At 44.5% G+C, this 20,275-nt stretch overlaps 1 protein-coding gene and 1 long non-coding RNA gene across 12 annotated transcripts in view; one reads left to right on the top strand and one right to left on the bottom strand.

The window, feature by feature from the left end:
* LOC138287562 (uncharacterized) overlaps nucleotides 1-6,314 on the bottom strand; it is a 202,480-nt gene extending 196,166 nt beyond the window's left edge. The window contains exon 1 of the long non-coding RNA XR_011202235.1: nucleotides 6,143-6,314. This is a non-coding gene — a long non-coding RNA (uncharacterized lncRNA). The remainder of the gene's footprint in view (nucleotides 1-6,142) is intronic.
* The window catches only part of AOPEP (aminopeptidase O (putative)), a 1,364,679-nt gene that overhangs the window by 1,086,524 nt on the left and 257,880 nt on the right, over nucleotides 1-20,275 (top strand). For 6 of the 11 annotated variants that reach the window (XM_069228005.1, XM_069228053.1, XM_069228015.1 and 3 more), the window contains 2 exons: nucleotides 1,776-2,012; nucleotides 5,114-5,200. In XM_069228005.1, coding sequence (XP_069084106.1) covers nucleotides 1,776-2,012; nucleotides 5,114-5,200 — 324 coding nt within the window. The remainder of the gene's footprint in view (nucleotides 1-1,775; nucleotides 2,013-5,113; nucleotides 5,201-20,275) is intronic. The other 5 variants (XM_069228080.1, XM_069228042.1, XM_069228023.1 and 2 more) reach the window with 1 other exon arrangement.

Genomic DNA, 20,275 nt, shown 5'->3' with positions numbered 1-20,275 from the left:
GGCTATAGATATGTTCCTTCACTTTATTGTGAATTTATTGTAAGTCGATCTTCTGAGACTAGCAGTTAGGGCAACTCAAAATATATATTTTTTGTTTCACAGGAGTCCGGTGACTTTGTCTTCTGTTAGCTGTTACATTTCGTACTTTCAGCTTCGTCATTATATGCCTTTTTGATCTTACCATTGTGAGACACTTTTCTTTCAGCATTTTGTGGTGCTGCCAATTTGGCTGGCTTGTGTCTAGTGGTGCTGTACTGTTTACCATCACCGTGGCAGCATTAATCTTGGAGTACATATTATTCTTGACTCTAGAATGAAAACTTGATTCTGACATTATATACCAGAACAATTTCAATGGGATTAGGAGCGATATTTATGAGTCAGCATAGCTCTTACAGTGATATTGTGAAGTTATGTCAGTAGTTTGTGTGCTGTAATGTCTGTTTTCTGCTACTGCTTGTGATATCAATTCCTGTGTTGAAATCCCTATTAAGGCTAAATGATGTCACTTCCTCGACCCATTATCATGGTGAATGTGCGCCTCAGACTTGGATATCTAGTCAAAGACAACTTCGATCCTATTGGTCGCATCTCATATTTTACACTCCTGCGTTCTCCTGTATTCGTTCAGTTTCATTCTCTTGTGTGGCACTTTCTAAACATCTGACAACATCCATCCATTTGATGCATGTGCTTTGCCTCCTTTGCTTGTTTCCCAGCCACTTGGGTTATCCTAAAATACTGGACTACATAATTATTTATAAAATTCAGTATTGCATGGTTATGGTTAATGATTAGTTGTGCAGTGTAAAAAGCTTGCCGTACTAGTACTTGATGCAGTTGGCGAATGTTGATCTCCATAACACCTAAAAATATGAACTTGATAAGAGAGATATTTTGGGTCAGAAAGACGAACATTTTGAATTTCCCCAACTGGAATATATTAGTCAGAGGTCACATGATGCTCTTCTGAGAAGTTCTCTCTGGAGAACTTCTGTCCATCTTCACAAAAACATAATTTTTTCAACATTCTGTTCTGGGGTAATACGTGATTTTGGAGACGGAATTTGAAAAAGTACCAAGAATGGATAAATCTGACAAAAAACAGTGTAAAGTAGTGGTTTTAAAGGCTGCTACAGGAGTGTCCCTTCTACCCAGGCACAAAACCCTACATGGAATAGTGCTGACTAGAGACAAAGAGCAGTTCCAGAGAAACTCAATGTTTACATTGACAATGCAGGACTGCTGCGTTTTGTGGAGACACAAAATACAAGGAAAATTGCACGATTTCCCGTTGTGGTTGTTTTTACTAAATGAAAATTGAAATGTTGAGTTGAGCGCGCTGGCACCTTGTGGTCCTTCGAGACGTTACCGTGCAGCGGGCACCTTCGCTGCTGCACGGGGAGCGCGCGAACTTGAGGTACCTCGTCGCACTTACACCTCCACCCCTAAAAGGAGGCAAACGGCCGTACTGGCGTGCACGGAGGTGGAGTGGGGGTGGCGGCGAAGCGCCTGATGCTTAGAAGCGGTGAGATGGGAGGGGGCGGGGGTGCGCAGGAAACAAAAGCTCTCTCCGGGGCCGGGAGGGGGCCACCGGGCGGAGTGCGGGCAGAGCAGACCGGGTCCCGCAACCTTGGGTATCTATACTCCCACCGCCGCCTGGCACTGCCGCCCCACCCCGCTGTCTGGAGGAGGCGACCGCTCCTCGCCGAAGGGGTGGGGGAAACTTGAAGCGTGCTCGCCGAAGTCTAACTGCGCCTTCTCCTTTCCCGCAGCCCCTGCTTGAAGAGAGCCTCGAGTGGACCGAGAACAGACTAGTGCAGCAAGTGAAGGCAGAGGTGAGCGGAAGAAGGGATTGTTTTTGTTATTTCGGAGCTCAGCTGTCCTTGGGTGCGCAGTTCCCTTCACGCCCCTGCGGGTGCTCCTGGCCCCGCGCGCCCTTTCACACAAGTACTTGTTGCTCCGTCCGGCGCACAGCAGCGTCCCGGCGAGGGCGACCTACCGGACTGGAGGTATGTTGCTGTTGCCACTAGACCAATAGTTGTACCACAATAGCCTACCAATCTCGCCACTAGTCCACTACTGCCGTCCACTGCTTGCAGGCAGCACCTTTTCACACGGCTGCACGCCACCCCACCCAAAGCCACTCTTCAGCTGTTAACCACCACCCGTAGCCTGGTGCGGCCACTTATGATGGTCTCGGCTGCTCGTGCCGCTTTATGTAACCACCGCTCGCTGCGTGCTCCCACCATTTATAACCAACAGCACTGCCGCCAGTAATGCTATCCTTAGCCAAGCTACAGTCGTACGACCACTGCTACAGAACGCATGTTTTCCGTGGCACGCAATTGCTCCTCATCATTAAAGTCTTGTTACCGCCGCAGCCGCTTCCGTGTCACCAATATTACAGTTGCCCAGTGTCCTCACTACTGTCCCACCATTGTTTACTTTGCCAACACCGTCACCTTATCCACCTCCCCGCCCCCCACACACACTCACGTGGCTGTCTGCACACTTTCTCACCCTTCCGACCAGAGCCAACCACACCTGTCTAGGTACATCCTGTGTTGTCCCATCCATACTGTCCTGACCACAGCCCATTCTCTGCACCCTGCTGACAGAGTCCACAGTCCTACCTCTGTACACTGTGGAGTCTGCCAGCTACTTCTGTGCACTGTCAGTCCACATCCTCTTCTATGCACACTGCTGAGAGACTACAGCCCCCCCCCCCCTTCACACCGCTGACGGTCCGCGTCCTCCCTGTGGCACTGTTGAGAGTCCACCTCTACACACCACTAACAGACCACAGCCTCCCTCTTCACAGTCCACAGCCTCCCTCTTCACACTGCAAAAAGTCCACATCCTATCTCTGTGCAATGCTGGCAGTCCACAGCATCTCTGCACACTGCTGACAAGAGTCCACCGTCCCTCCTCCGCACATTGCTGACAGGTTCCACAGTCTGCTTCTGTGTGCTGCTGACCGAGTCCACGGCCTCTGCTCTGTACACTGCTGACAGACCACATCCTCCAGCTTCACACTGCTGACAGTCCACAGCCCCACTCTTGCACTGCTGAGAATCCACTCCCTGTCCTCCGCAAACTGTTGACAGTCCACATGTCCTCCTCTGAACACTGCTGATAAGAGTTCCTAGCCTCCCTCCGTGCTCTGCTGACAAAGTCCACTGCCCCTTCTCTACACCTAGTTGTTGTACTCCACAGTCCCCCTCTGGATAGTGCTGACAGAGTCTAGAGTCTGTCTCTGCGCACTGCTGATGGGAGTCTACACACTGTCTCTGATCTCTGCTGACCAGTTCTGCTGTTTTGCTTATGCGCACTGCTGAAAGGGCCTTAGCCAGGCCTCTACACACTGCTGACAGTGTCCATAGCTTTGCCTCTGTGCATACCTGACAGATCCAAGCTCATCTCCTCTGCTCACAGCTGACAAGTGTCCCCAGCCTTTTCTATGCACGCTGCTGGCAGTCTACAGCCCTGCCACTGCACACTGCTGAAAGAATTCAAGCTCCACCTCAGCACACTGCTGACAGTCCACAGCTGCGCCCTTGCACACTGCTGACAGTTTACAGCCGCACCCTTGCACACTGCTGACAGTTTACAGCTGCACCCTTGCACACTGCTGACAGTCTACAGCCCTGCCACCGCACACTGCTGACAGAATTCAAGCTCCACCTCAGCACACTGCTGACAGTCTACAGCCCTGCCACTGCACACTGCTGACAGAATTCAAGCTCCACCTCAGCACACTGCTGACAGTCCACAGCTGTGCCTTTGCACACTGCTGACAGTCTACAGCCCTGGCTCTGCACACTACTGAAAGAATTCAAGCTCCACCTCAGCACACCGCTGACAGTCCACAGCTGCGCCCTTGCACACTGCTGACAGTTTACAGCCGCACCCTTGCACACTGCTGACAGTCTACAGCCCTGCCACCGCACACTGCTGACAGAATTCAAGCTCCACCTCAGCACTCTGCTGGCAGTCCACAGCTGCGCCTTTGCACACTGCTGACAGTCTACAACTCCCTCGTCAGCACACTGCTGACAGAGTCCACAGCTGCACCGCACACTGTTGGCAAACTCCACAGCCCTGCCACTGCACACTGCTGACAGACCACAGCCTCCCTCGTCACACTACTGACAATCCACAGCTGGGCCTTTGAACACTGCTGACAGTCTACAGCCCCGCCACTGCATCCTTCTGAAAGAGTTTCACCCCCCACCTCAGCACACTGCTGACAGAGTCCACAGCTGGCATCTGTGCACTACTGACGGAGTACACAACCCCTCCTCTACACAGTGCTGACACTGTCCACAGTCCTTCCTTTGCACACTGCTGACAGACCACAGCTGCGTCTCTTCACACTGCTGACAGAGTCCACAGCTGCGCTTTTGCACACTGCTGACAGACTCCACAGCCCTGCCTATGCACACTGTTGAGACAGTCCACACCCTTGCCCCTGTGCACTGCTGACAGAGTCCAAAGCCTGCCTAATGTTGTAGAGGTGACATGAAAGGGTTATGTGTACATAATAATAATTCTACTCCGGTGGGTGTGTTCTGGGGCAATGCTGTCAGAGGCAGTGATAAGGATGCAAACGTGCAATTTCATCCCCCTCAGAACTATTTTGGAACAGGTGTGTTTTTATTTGCCAAAACAGGGTCAGTGCAGAATGTAAGTCAGTTTTTGGTCGATTGCTGTGGCTTGGCAATCGGGAGCGGTGGCCTGGCCACCCTCTCATTTTCCAGCCTTAAAAATCTATAGCTCCCCTGATTGTGAAGCTATTCGAAGTGTTAGCAGAGTTTGTTTGGTGAAGTCTGCACGATCTTCTATTGAACCCGGCATATTTTGTGCAGGCGAGACTGGCGGAGACTAATTTTTCAGAGAGTGAAACAAATCTCCATGAAAATCCACAGGCATCTAGGCACTATCATAACTTTTCCTTCAGTGAGAAGCGTGTTCTCGATTGAAACCGTGTATTCATGTTCCTGTGAAGCAATCGAAACAAATGTTTGAGCTCTGTTTATAGTTTCATTCTCACTCCGAATCTGCTGTTTTTTTGTTTTTTCCCCCATGTCGAATATCGTCTGAACTTCAGGCCTCAAAATGGATTCGGCTCTTACAGCGGAGAAGCGGAAGAGGCGGCAAGAGGAAGAAGGGAGGCAGGGAGGGCTGTTTCCGGCAGGTAGGTGGTGCATAATTTTAACCCAAATTCCAAGTGCTCTGAATCCTACTAAGCTTCGCGCTTGTTGATGGAAACGTGTACAAGCCAGTTGTAAAGAGTATAGCACTATATAGAAATGTTGACTTTGCCAAATTGGACTTCATGAATGGATATATAAAATGTTCTTTATTTTTTTTCCTTGCCATCCCATCACTTTTTCCACCTAAGCCCTCCAGTACTCGCCTGTTTTTTTTTATTGCCACTATTTATTTGCCTTTTCTCGCCTTTTTAATATATTTTATTTACTATTATTTTTTATTTACTATTATTTTTTATTTAATATTATTTTGTTTGGTAGCCTCAAAAATGCCAGTGTGGTTAAGTCTTTATTTAAAGAAATCTTGGTAGAAGGATGATATCTGATAGATATGCAGTCTATTCAGTATTCCTAATATATTGTAGCAAATAGTTCTTAGAGGGTAAAAAGATTTACTGTTAGCAAACTGAAAGCAAGATGGGCATTCTGAACCATTATTATAGCAAACATGTGTCGAAAAAGATATGTGTGTCCAGATGCGTGAACTCCAAGTGCGTTAAAAACAGATATAAACCCACGAACCAAACACATTCTGTGACAAGTGCACCCCTGTGTGGCTCGTGGTGATGGATGGAAAGCTTCCCGAATCCACCCTTGACCTACGGGTCAGCCTCTGGAGGCAAGATGCTTATAACCATGTTTAAGACCAGAAGCGTCTTAGGTTTCCTCTTTGACGTTGTGGTATAAACTGGACTCGTATAAACCGCGAGGCAGAAAGACACGCAGCAAGTCCTAATATTGTACCACAAGGTAGAGGCTGCAATCGCATACTCCCTGTCTGGTAGCCCATCGCGCAGCTATCTCAGGAATGGGGCCTGCAGAGCAGGGCCTTTTTGATCTCCGGTGAGATAACAGGATTAAAATACCTCTCTAATGTTGCTGGCGAAGCTCTTCGAGGCCGCAGGACGCCCCCGCCCTGCCAGTTCTCCAGGCACATTCTTGGGGATAGGCTGCTGCCAACACATCGGAAGAAATTGCCTTAGTATGGGCATCGGAGCGTTCGCCGGCGCAGCCCAGCGCCCTGGAGGTGGCGGCCTCCGCCGGGATCTCTCTGACCAGCTGAGGACTGAAGACTGGCGTCGTTTTAAAAAGGACAAGCGTATTCCCGTCTCCAGGACTGTACTGCTCGCATTATATCACGGGACTGCACTACAGTGTTTGTAATCCGGCCTCGTCTTTCGAAATATCCAAACAATAGGTTCCACTTATAAAACCGTGCGCTAAATTATGGGGCCCAAACTAGAGCTCAATAAAGTGACCGCAAGGTGCAGGGCTCTTGTGTAAAGACGACACGTTACCATTAATAGTTTTAATTTTTTTTATTTTGGTCCTAACCAGCACAGCGACTTCCGAACTTCACTGTCCTGGCTTTCTACCCGCCCAACACACCCTTGGAATCTCACCGGATTCCACTACGCCAGTGGTCCCAACCTTTTGACTTCTGTGGACCCCCACTTTATCATTACTGGAGCCCGGGGAACCCCACTGAATTTTTATTGGATTCCAGGGACCCCCCCACTGAGTCATTATTGAAAGCTGAGGACCTGATCTGTTAATATTTAATTTTTTAAGCAGTTGCGGACCCTCTGAGGAGACTTTGCGGACCCCCAGGGGTCCCCGGACCACAGGTTGGGAACCACTGCCCTACGCAATAGGAAGAAGGTAGTGAGGAGTACAGGGCAGTCATACCTTGTACATATATCACACATCTTCCCCCTCACAATAACAATAACAGTGAACTTCTACAGTAATTATTATACTTAACTATATTCTATAATAAATCAATATTTTTTTGCATAACTCTTACTATTAATCTTGCTGCATCAGTGTTTTTTTCAGAATACCACACTAACTAATATACCCCGTAACAAAGTCAGACGTTTTTTGGGGCAATCACCCTTCTCCTACACTTAGTTGATTTTGTTTTTCCTCCTTTATCATCTTTGTTAGCACATTTCTCTGGAGAAGTGGCACTACTAGGTTTTGCACCTTGCTTATTACTTTTATGACTTTTATTGTTATGTCTGCATTCCCGTATCCTTGACTCCCATTATGCTCCTGTCCAGTTTGCCATATACCTTCTCCATTGCATTCCTACAACCAACTCTTTTTATTCTTCGTTTCATCCACCCCACATGCGGATGAATTACATTTAGGTACTTTCTTCAAATGCGATATTTCTCCATTCTTTTTTTACTTTATAGAATTTGTGCTGACTTCTATTACACAAAATAAACCTTTGAATTTTGAATATTTCTTATTCTGCAATCCTTATATCATAACCATAATGCAATCACCCAGATTAGGTCTCTTCTGATTCACCCCCCTCTTTTAACATCATAATACTTTTTGTACATAACTTGTGCCCACTTTGTTGTTCTTTACTCCTTCCAAAGACCAACAATTTAAACATTTGATTTTCAACCATGCTACCTTATCTCGAGTACAAGCTTTCCTATCTCTAATCATTTCAAAAGGACTATAACCAGTGCACGTTGGTGTTGTGCGATAAGCTCACATCCATTTTTTTACCCCCAGTTTCCAATACCTGCGATTTTTACAAGCCATGCATTTACTGTCATTTATCACTCTATTGAAGCGCTCAACTGCTCCATTGCCCGCCGGATGGAATAGGGATGTATGCTTCCATTTAATGTTGTTTCTATTTTAAAAAACTCTGGAACATTCTGGCCTTGAATTGAGCTCCATTAGCACTTAAAATTGTCTTAGGAATGCCCTCCCTCAAGAACACATCGTCCAAAAATATGACCACAGAATCCATATCTGCTATATTAGTTAAATAGATCTTAGGCCATTTGGTAAATAGATCTAATAGCACCACTACATAACATCCACTCTCATTACCGTTTTCCATCGGACCCCGTATGTCTATTGCTAGATCTTCCCACTGACCCTCTGCACCTTTTGTTGGTTGAATGGTGGTCTGATTGATTTCAAGTTTTTATCTGCTAACGTGCATTCTTCTCAGTCCTTTACTGTTCTTTCCATTCGGCAACCTGTTCCAGGCCACCACCATACTTCCTTTACTTTATTTTTGTTTTTTACTATCCCTAAATGGCGCTAATGGATTATGTTTAACACTTTCTCACTTAACTTTTCCAGAGGTATCCCTTTGGTTCCTCTCCATAAAAAATCATCCTCCCAAGAAAGTTTGTATTTCACTTCCCAATAATGTCTTCCAGTATCATTCAAATTCTTCTTCAGAGGCCACCTTGTTTGCAAGTACTCAATCACTTTACCTAAAGTATGATCTTCACCATATGCTTGTGCCCATTCCTCCTTTGTTATTCCTACACACTCCAATTTATCTACACTGGCTACACTATAATCCTGAAATTCATTCCATTTGTCCATACCATTTTGTTCGAGTGGGTACCTACTTAAGTAATTAGCTACACAATTTACAATCCCAGGCAGGTACTCAACCTTATAAGTGTAGTCCAATAATTGTAACAATAACCTGGTTAATCTATGAGTAGACTTTACCATACCTGCTGAAGTTAGTATCTCTTGTTAATGGATGATGGTCAGTTCTTACCAAGAACTGAAACCCCCACACATATTTTCTAAATTTGCTGATGCTCCACACACAGGATAATAATTCCTTTTCTATAGTCAAAAATGTCTCTTTTGCAAAAGTTAAGGAACAGTACGCAAACTATATGGTATATTATTGTGATTGTCATCCCTTTGGGACAGCATGGCCCCCAAGCCCCTCCCCATAGCATCCATAATTAAAATTGTTTATTTTAGTGGATCAAAGCCCTGGAGGGGTATTGCTGTACAAATATCCTTTTTGATGGTCTCAAAACATTCTTGTAAACTCAAGTTCGATTCAAAGGCAATGTTCCTTTTCAGTAATTGCCACAGCAAGAATGTTTTTGTGGCAAAGTCTTTAACAAATTTCGAATAAAACTCGGTCAGTCCCAGGGAGGACCTAACACCATCTTTTGAATTTGGTGCTGGCGCATTACAGATTGCCTCCACCAATTCCTTTTTTTTGGAAGGATCTCTTCTCAGCTTAACTCATGCCCCAAATAGTGACCTTGTTCACTGCTATTTTGCATTTACTAATTTCTGCCGTCAGCCCATTGTTTCTTAATATTCTTAACACCTCCAATAGCATTCTGTCATGTTCCTGTCTGTCCTTCCCCATAATTATTATATCGTCTTGGAAGAACACCACCCCAGAAATGTTCTTGAACTGGTTGTACGTAAGCCTCTGAAATACTGCTGCCACCGACGCTGGCCCGAATAGCGTCCTCTTAAATTGAAAACATCCGTAAAGTGTTATAAAGGCCATTAAGAGTTTGCTGTTTGGATGTAGTTGTATCTGGTGATAAGCCGTTGTTACATCGAGTGTGGAAAACCAGTTGATACTTTTAGTCATGGCTAACATTTAATTAATTTTAGGTAGGGGAAACTTATTGACTTGGATATTCAGGTTCAGGTATCTTAAGTCCACACATAACCTTATCTTTCCATTTGATTTCTTAGCCAAAACTAAAGGAGATAACCATTAACTTGATTCTATGTTCTCTATCACATCAGCACTCACAAGGCTATCTAGTTCCTTTTTCACCTCATCTCGTATGCTAAATGGAATGTTTCTCACCTTATGTGTTACTGGTTTGTTATTTTTCTTTAGAATAAATTTAAATTGGAAGCCCTTAAAACGTTCTGTACTGTTAGGGAAAACTTCTGGGAACTGTGATCCCAGTGAATGGTTAAATTAATTTCCTGTGACTAAAACCTGTTCCCTCCATCTGAGAACAGAAGACCCCTTTCCTGCTACATAGAACTTACTTTCCTTCTTCCTTCCTTTAAACTCAAACTCAAGTTTACAAAACCCTACCATAGATATATAATCTCTAATAAAACTTACTGGGTGTATAGCTGAAGGTTCAAGAATATGATCTATGCAGTTTCTAAAATTTTCCTCCCATTCGTTTTGGTTTACAATTGTATAAGGCGACCCAGAGTCTGCCAGTGTTGATTGTCACTCCACCAATCATTGTTTCACACATTGTTTCTTTTCTCACACCATCTTCCAACCCCAATACGTCATAATCTATACACAATATGCATTGTTCACCATCCTCCTGCCCTGAAGATTCTGAATCTTCAATGCATTTAATTATGGAAGAATTCTTTTTACAGCGACACACTTTAGCAAAATGGCCAACCGTACCACAGTTTGAACACTGTTGTTTTCTTGCAGGACACTTTTTTGTCATATGCTATGTGGTCTTTACTACCACATCTATAGCATGCTTTGTCACTATTTGTAATCTTCTGCAGTCCTTTATATGTGGTCCTCTGAGAATTTGCCCCAGTTTGTGCTTTGTTCCCATATTTACCTTTGTGTCACGTCGCCTTTTTCTCTCGAAGTTACGACTCTTATTGTTTCTTTAGTATCCAGTTTGTTGAACGCTGCTTTAGCACAATGCTTGGATAGTTCTGTCTTTTTCACTATATTAATTGCCTCTTGAAGAGAAGAATCTCCATTGGCCTATAGACGTTCTTGAACATGCAGAATATTAGTACGCATAACAATTTGATCCCTTATTAATTAATTGTACAGATTTCCAAATCTTCATGGGATACCCAATTTCTTCAATTCTGCCACAAAGTCATCTATAGATTTTTGTGCACCTTGACTATGTTGAAAATAATTAAACCTGTCTACTGACACACAAACTGTAGGTAAAAAGTAATTGTCCAGATCTTCTAAAGCATGTTTTAAGACCTCTGTGTCATCAATGGGTTTCTTTTCTATCTGTACATATAGTCTCAAACCTTTTGGACCTAATGTGTGTAACATAATTTATTTCTTCTTTTTATCTGATAGTTCCTCTTCATTGACTTCCTCTAAAGTGCCTATATAATTTAAAAAATAAGTTTTCCATTCAGACCATTTCATAGGTGGGTTCCCAGGACGTACTAAAAAAAGGTGCGGAAGCGGCACTTTCAGACTCTGTGCATACATTTTGAGTTGTTGAGGTGCCTCTTTGTGATAATAATGGTGTGTGGACAACCATGTCCACAATATTTTATCAATATTAAAATTGTAATAGGTACTTTTATAATATACTGGTGTAATATTGCTGGTGTGCGGATCACCATTTACGCCATGTGCCACAATAACACAGCCATGTCCGATCCTTGTAATTATGGGTGTGCGGGTCACTGTGTTATTTGTGCTCCCAATATGGAGGCATGTCACATTCATGTGGACGTGTGATGTCTGTATGCCATTTTCAAGTGTACCACGCTGCCCTTAATCTGTATCGCCAGCACTGCAACTGTTGTGCACGCTTCACTTGATGCAATTTCTATGTGTAGCTTTTAAATGTGGAGCATGCTGCATCTCATGCGTGTCTCCAGCAAAGCCTTCACTATAAGCAGTAAGCCAAAACTTCCTTTCACTCTACCGAGTCACTTCAAAGAGTGACTCAGTCTACACACGCAACGCCGTTCTCCCCTGAAATACTTCAAATGGTGAACACTGCGTTTGCATCCTTACAAATGTGATCGGCCAATATTTCCCAATGTGACCAAGACTTGATGCGTGGTGTAGGTCGGGGTCAAGCACCTCGTTGCCACACGCAAAGACAACATGTTACCATTCATAGGTGATTTCTTTTCGCGGCCTCAACTAGTACAGCAACCTCTGCACTGCACAGTCTTGCCTTTCTCACCGTCCTCTGTCCATCTGTGTCCATTGGAATCTCACCGGACTCCACCACACAATAGGAAGAACGTTACGGTGAGGAGGACAGAGCAGTCATACCTTCTACATATATCACATCATGACTTCCTACTCTCGATTCAACATCTGAACTGAATATCAGTACTTTGACTGGCAGGCACTGGTGGTTCACTACAACTCCTAACCTTCAAGGTGGTAATGTTAGGCGCTAGGCGTGAGCATTTGACCTGCCACACATAAGATGGCCGCCTGTTCCAGCGACAGTGGTGGTAGTAGTTTATTGTTGTGGGTTCCCTTACATCGTGCTTGAGAACAGCATCACAAAGCATAACGGTACAAAGAGAATAAAAATAAGGTCACAAAAAGACAGACAGGAGGTGAACGTTAGTGACACATGTTGAAGGCTGTTACCTCAGACGCCTCAAGGCCTCCTTTGATTACTTAGAATAGAAGTCTAGACGTGCAGAGTCTCCAGTTACACAGCCAGATAGTTACACAGGAGTGTAATTAGAGACTTTTGGGCCTGAGGTTTTTATGTCACACTTTGTTTTTATCTGCCACCCATATACACATGGAAGCAGTCCATCGAGTTGGGAGAGTTGTATTCTGGATCTTGTGGAAGTGAACACGAATACCACGCTGAGCGAATTGTTTCAGTCCAACATGGCTGCAGCCATGTTTTGACGTAGCACAGGTGAAAGGCCATTGCTGTTAGAGCAAAAGAGGAAGTACATGACTATATCTTTTTCCAATTAAAGTTATGCTACATTTGCATACGTTAACAGGCCTGCAGAATAACACGTTTTGACTATGTGGAGGCCAACAGTCTTTCACCCTTCAGAGATTAGTGAAACGAGGGCTATTTAGTGAAGTAATTGTTCGTCACATCTTTTTTGCAGTGTTATGAAACTGCAAATCAGTTACAGCAAGCACTGTGGAAGAGTGTATTATTCTGTTGCACTGTTTAAAGCATATAAGGGCTAATCACCTTCATGTTCATTGTATTGTAATAGTATTTATATAGCGCTTACTACCCCTGACGAGGCGTCAAAATAGTGCCCAGGCTGCCCAAAAACGTCCGCAAGGCACGGCTGAAAGTCTGCGTGGCAACAGATAGCAGTCTTTGGTGGGCGTGGGCTGTGATAGCTTGGACACCTTTGTATTCCAGCAGGCTTTTGTATGACCCTCTTTTTAGTTTCTCCTCCTCCCGTGAGAGAACATTCTTTCATAGTTAAAGCACCCCCATCTTGAGTGTCTGTGTGAGATTGTGATGTGCAGGGCAGACTTCCATGAAACCCTAAGACATGAATATCTATTAGCAGCATTTAAACACCAAACTAGAGAGATTCCCTTGAATAGGTAGGTGAGAATTTCATTCTGCCTGGGCCAATGTCCATGTGTGACCTGAGAGTGCAGGAAGCAGGATGGAGAGACCACTGTTCCACGCCTACGTGGTGACGTCAAATTCGAATGAACAGACCTATGTATTCAGCCATTCGCTTCTCTGCAGCAGCTAGTGGACTGCACGCGATATACAGCCCTGCCTTTGTTCGTAACTTAGTTGAAGAAAGCTGTTTAATGAATTCTCTTGTTAACTTAATGCGAAAGGCAGTTCAACAAATCAACCCCCAGTCCTGTGAATTCAAAACTCTCCTTAACAATGCTTACTACAGGACTCCTCAACCGGATCACAGTCATGTTCTCTCCCAGACGTCCCCGGGGTTTACTTCCTTCGTATTACTCTTTTGACATGCAAACAATCATTATTTCTTTATCTTCGTATTTCACGAAAAGCTCTCCTAGCATTCTGTTACAATACAAAGGTCATTTTCATCTCCAAACTTTACAGAGAATGCACACATCCCATAATATTCTCCATTCTCTTCTGCAATAAATAAAAATACAGAGCGTCTTTGTGGCTTCTTAAGTAATGCTACTGGAACAAAGGGTGCCCTTCAGATTTTCTCAGTTCAGATATGTCTTCACAGACACAGCTGCTGTGTTTTGTTGCCAGTGCTCCATCACACTCTTCATAGGATTTATTTTCTCAACTTCTCTCAGTTCTTGAATGCAGACTACACATTTCGCAATTAAGACAACATCTTCGAGCTTCTTTGAAAATGAATTCTCAAAATGCTTAGGAATGTAACCAGATTTTGTCAGTGTCTCTTCTATTGAGGGGGTCTTCAGGCAAAATGTCAAATCATTTCGATATGTAATTGTTAAATCTGCTTTGTCAACCACTTTCTTAGATAATTTTTTGTTGTCATTCAGTTTAATTCTAGCTTTTGCCAGTTTTTTTCACAGCAACGTATACATACTTTGATAGCTGCAGTGGCCTAGCAAAGGTGCCATGGGCCTAATTAAAAGCAAGAAAAGGGGGCTCCTGCCACCTGTTTGGGTACTGAAAGCCTATAACTGAGGAGCATGGGGCAGGTGATCACCGTCAGCCTCACTGTTACAACAGCTTCTGTACCAATAACAGCTACTCCAGGGATCCCCAGGGCCTTTACTTAAACATCACATTCCCGTCTTCATCCATGTGCCTGAGGGATTTAAATGTCTCTTGCATATCTCCTCTTTACATCTCCCTTCCTGATTTTGAGAGGAATCTTTGTCTCTTTTCATGCAACATATTGTGCAAACCTGTACCATTTGAGCAGCTTTCCACTCAGCTGCTTCTAATTTATCTTTAATGTTTGGGATAGATTTGGCATCTGAAGGGGACCCAGTTCTCCACATGAGGTCTCACTGATGATTTAAATGCAAACTTTGCAAATAACTTACTAGTCTGGCAGTCGAAAAGCTTAACACAACGCTAAAGCACAGACCATGCACGCCTGATCTCATTTACAAACTTAGATGAGCTGTTTCTCTCCATAGTACGTACTACTCTTCTACTGACATTTGCTGGCTTAGTTGACCCCAAGATCTAATCCATGCAGCAGGTGGCAGAATGCAAAGTCCAGTACAATTCAGTTGAATTCAGTGAAAGTGATTTAGTTTTGCTATCCAGGCAAAGATATTTCTATAAGTAATGCCAGTTTAGTACAAGGCACTGTTTGCAAAATAGAGCAGCAATGCCCTTAAGCCAGCCAGCCAAGGAAAATATTTTTTTTTTAAGCCAAAGAATAAACGTGTATTTTAGGTAGACAGTAAAGTCAGTAGGCACTGGGGATATGTCCTGGAAATTTGTCTTGGAAAATGCCTGTGATTTTCTTTAAGAATGAAAGTTATGGGCCCTGCCTTTCAAAAGAGATTAGCCTATCATGGTGACCACATCATCTGCCAAAGAAGGCAAGACGTTTCATGCCATACAGTGGTCAAGGACCCACAGGCAGATTTGATCTTTGAGGCTAACTTGGTTATCTTGTGTTTGGATAGGTGTTGCTAATGTTGTTTTTTTTATTTAAAAGAGTTAAAAAACAACATTTACTTCTGGAGTTAAGAATGGATTGGTTTCCAATATTTCTGGATTGGTCAGTTTTTGATAGGTACTGAAATGTGTATTTGTTTGATTAGGAGAATCATTTATGAATTTGTCAAGATAGGCTTTTTTCCCTATGTTTGGTAGTCTTTTCTGCTCATATTTTAAGACATTTTATGTAACTCAGACAGAGATTTGTGCGTTTGGTGTTCCTGACACTCTGCGGCTAAACCATACGTTTGTCACTTTGATGCCTTGTTTGGATTCCCTCAGTTTTTGTGGTGCCACATTATTTAATAAATCAATGATGATATAATATATTTTGTAAACAAAAATACAATCTGGGTCTTTACTCTGATGGTCTGAGACCAGCCTATTTCTAACTTTTGTTAAGTTTTGCCTGGCTGAGATCCTTGAGATATTTAAAAGGTTTAGCAGTTTGCTTGATTCTTTTATGTGATGCATGTGATGTCATAATTTCAAGAGGGAGCTGTGAGTGATCAGTCCAAATCTACAGTTGTTTCTCAATATTGGCCTGTAGAACCACTCAGTTCTTTTGTTCCCTTCTAGCTTATAGCCTCCTCCAATATTATTAGGTGTAACTTGTAGGAGGCTGGACTGGCTTGTAGTGAGTACCAAGGGGTACCCAGAAGGCAGGAATGTGCTCTGCGGTGTTGAATGAACAGTGCTGACAATAGGAGCTGCTCAAAACCTCATTTGACACCTAGGCCAAAAAACAGAAGAAACCCTATTCTATTTTGACCCTTTTGTGAATGTACTGAAGTATACAAAAAAAGAAGGGTATTATAAAGTTATGTGTGAAATGGTTGAATTAATCTCAGCTACTGGTAATTAGTCAGTGCTGCTTCCGGTCCATCATTAGTTTGTATACAATACCACCTCAGGTTGGACCCAGCCATTTGCATATTAGGCTTGACCTTGTTCCTGTATGGTGCATTGGATCCCCATTTGGGCATACCCTAGTCATAATAACTATTGCACGTAGGGTGTTGCTCTGAAATATACAAAAAAGTGATGGGTGGATGTAGGAGGCTGGACTGGCTTGTAGTGAGTACCAAGGGGTACTTGCACCTTGCACCAGGCCCAGTTATCCCTTATAAGTGTATAGGGTGTCTAGCAGCTTAGGCTGATAGATAATGGTAGCTTAGCAGAGCAGCTTAGGCTGAACTAGGAGACGTGTGAAGCTACTACAGTACCACTTAGTGTCATATGCACAATATCATAAGAAAACACAATACACAGTTATACTAAAAATAAAGGTACTTTATTTTTATGACAATATGCCAAAGTATCTTAGAGTGTACCCTCAGTGAGAGGATAGGAAATATACACAAGATATATATACACAATACCAAAAATATGCAGTATAGTCTTAGAAAACAGTGCAAACAATGTATAGTTACAATAGGATGCAATGGGGACACATAGGGATAGGGGCAACACAAACCATATACTCCTAAAGTGGAATGCGAACTACGAATGGACCCCAAACCTATGTGACCTTGTAGAGGGTCGCTGGGACTATTAGAAAATAGTGAGAGTTAGAAAAATAACCCTCCCCAAGACCCTGAAAAGTGAGTGCAAAGTGCACTAAAGTTCCCCTAAGGACAAAGAAGTCGTGTTAGAGGAATAATGCAGGAAAGACACAAACCAACAATGCAACAACAATGGATTTCCAATCTAGGGTACCTGTGGAACAAGGGGACCAAGTCCAAAAGTCACAAGCAAGTCGGAGATGGGCATATGCCCAGGAAATGCCAGCTGTGGGTGCAAAGAAGCTTCTACTGGACAGAAGAAGCTGAGGTTTCTGCAGGAACGAAAAGGGCTAGAGACTTCCCCTTTGGTGGACGGATCCCTCTCGCGGTGGAGAGTCGTGCAGAAGTGTTTTCCCGCCGAAAGAACACCAACAAGCCTTGCTAGCTGCAAATCGTGCGGTTAGCGTTTTTGGATGCTGCTGTGGCCCAGGAGGGACCAGGAGGTAGAGGGGACGTCGAGCAAGACAAGGAGCCCTCTTAGCAGCAGGTAGCACCCGGAGAAGTGCCAGAAACAGGCACTACGAGGATGCGTGAAACGGTGCTCACCCGAAGTTACACAAAGGAGTCCCACGTCGCCGGAGACCAACTTAGAAAGTCGTGCAATGCAGGTTAGAGTGCCGTGGACCCAGGCTTGGCTGTGCACAAAGGATTTCCGCCGGAAGTGCACAGGGGCCGGAGTAGCTGCAAAAGTCGCGGTTCCCAGCAATGCAGTCTAGCGAGGTGAGGCAAGGACTTACCTCCACCAAACTTGGACTGAAGAGTCACTGGACTGTGGGGGTCACTTGGACAGAGTTGCTGGATTCAAGGGACCTCGCTCGTCGTGCTGAGAGGAGACCCAAGGGACCGGTAATGCAGCTTTTTGGTGCCTGCGGTTGCAGGGGGAATATTCCGTCGACCCACTGGAGATTTCTTCGGAGCTTCTAGTGCAGAGAGGAGGCAGACTACCCCCACAGCATGCACCACCAGGAAAACAGTCGAGAAGGCGGCAGGATCAGCGTTACAGAGTTGCAGTAGTCGTCTTTGCTACTATGTTGCAGGTTTGCAGGCTTCCAGTGCGGTCAGCAGTCGATTCCTTGGCAGAAGGTGAAGAGAGAGATGCAGAGGAACTCGGATGAGCTCTTGCATTCGTTATCTAAAGTTTCCCCAGAGACAGAGACCCTAAATAGCCAGAAAAGAGGGTTTGGCTACCTAGGAGAGAAGATAGGCTAGCAACACCTGAAGGAGCCTATCAGAAGGAGTCTCTGACGTCACCTGGTGGCACTGCCCACTCAGAGCAGTCCAGTGTGCCAGCAGCACCTCTGTTTCCAAGATGGCAGAGGTCTGGAGCACACTGGAGGAGCTCTGGACACCTCCCAGGGGAGGTGCAGGTCAGGGGAGTGGTCACTCCCCTTTCCTTTGTCCAGTTTCGCACCAGAGCAGGGCTAAGGGGTCCCCTGAACCGGTGTAGACTGGCTTATGCAGAATTGGGCACATCTGTGCCCAAGAAAGCATTTCCAGAGGCTGGGGGAGGCTACTCCTCCCCTGCCTTCACACCATTTTCCAAAGGGAGAGGGTGTAACACCCTCTCTCAGAGGAAGTTCTTTGTTCTGCCATCCTGGGCCAGGCCTGGCTGGACCCCAGGAGGGCAGATGCCTGTCTAAGGGGTTGGCAGCAGCTGTAGTGAAACCCCAGGAAAGGCAGTTTGGCAGTACCAGGGTCTGTGCTACAGACCACTGGGATCATGGGATTGTGCCAACTATGCCAGGATGGCATAGAGGGGGCAATTCCATGATCATAGACATGTTACATGGCCATGTTCGGAGTTACCATTGTGAAGCAACATATAGGTAATGACCTATATGTAGCGCACGCGTGTAATGGTGTCCCCGCACTCACAAAGTCCGGGGAATTGGCCCTGAAAAATGTGGGGGCACCTTGGCTAGTGCCAGTGTGCCCTCACACTAAGTAACTTTGCACCTAACCTTTACCAGGTAAAGGTTAGACATATAGGTGACTTATAAGTTACTTAAGTGCAGTGTAAAATGGCTATGAAATAACGTGGACGTTATTTCACTCAGGCTGCAGTGGCAGGCCTGTGTAAGAATTGTCAGAGCTCCCTATGGGTGGCAAAAGAAATGCTGCAGCCCATAGGGATCTCCTGGAACCCCAATACCCTGGGTACCTCAGTACCATATACTAGGGAATTATAAGGGTGTTCCAGTAAGCCAATGTAAATTGGTACAATTAGTCACTAGCCTGTTAGTGACAATTTGGAAAGAAATGAGAGAGCATAACCACTGAGGTTCTGATTAGCAGAGCCTCAGTGAGACAGTTAGTCACTACACAGGTAACACATTCAGGCACACTTATGAGCACTGGGGCCCTGGTGAACAGGGTCCCAGTGACACATACAACTAAAACAACATATATACAGTGAAAAATGGGGGTAACATGCCAGGCAAGATGGTACTTTCCTACACAACTGCACCAGGATACACCATGTGTGGTGAGAAGATGCTATACAAATATGAATAGCATAAAAAGTAGAATAATATGTGTTTCTGGCTTTTGTGTAAGTCTTTTGACCATGTGGGTGAACACCAAAACATTCAAATCCTCAGCTCAGTCTGCAGCTTGCACTTGTTCAGTAGTATCTTTAAAGCATTAGCATGACCAATAGGTTTCGCCTTTGGGACCCTTGTAAGTATTTTGCCATGCAGTACCTTACATTGGTTGATGGAACATGCCGTAGCTGACATCGTGCAACCTCTGATGACCCCCTAAAAAGATCACCCAAAAATATCAAGATTATTCAAACAATCATAGTGTAGTAAGGTTGTTACGTTGGCATAAATCATGGTCATAATTGCAATAAGGAGAGATAAATAAAACATATACAATCATCATGTAAACCTAATAAAAACTTTATCAGAAATAAACTTTGTGTTTGTGCATTCCTGCATACACTTGGCATTAGACTGTAATGCTCAGAACAGCCCATGGAGGGCACCACAATTAGAATAGGATTTGGAAGGAACATGGTCATGTAACCATATAGTCAGCCCCTTGAGGGCATAGTGTATTACCTATTTTCAGGTCTATCAGGCCTACTAGAATATTATTACAAACAAGGTCCTTAAAACACAAACTACTCCTAGCTGTAAAACAAAAGTTCCTGTAATGAGACCGCTTTAAAAGACAATGGTGGCAGAAGATATTATTTTGGGGTCCCCTCCATCCTGGTGTGGGGAACCAGAGATGACCTAGACAGAAAGAGCATGTTGTTTTGACCACCACATGGTGA

The sequence above is a fragment of the Pleurodeles waltl genome, chromosome 1_1 (assembly GCF_031143425.1).
Source record: "Pleurodeles waltl isolate 20211129_DDA chromosome 1_1, aPleWal1.hap1.20221129, whole genome shotgun sequence".
Taxonomy (NCBI): domain Eukaryota; kingdom Metazoa; phylum Chordata; class Amphibia; order Caudata; family Salamandridae; genus Pleurodeles; species Pleurodeles waltl.
Note: the sequence above shows the minus strand (reverse complement) of the source record. Positions and strands in the feature narration are given on the sequence as shown.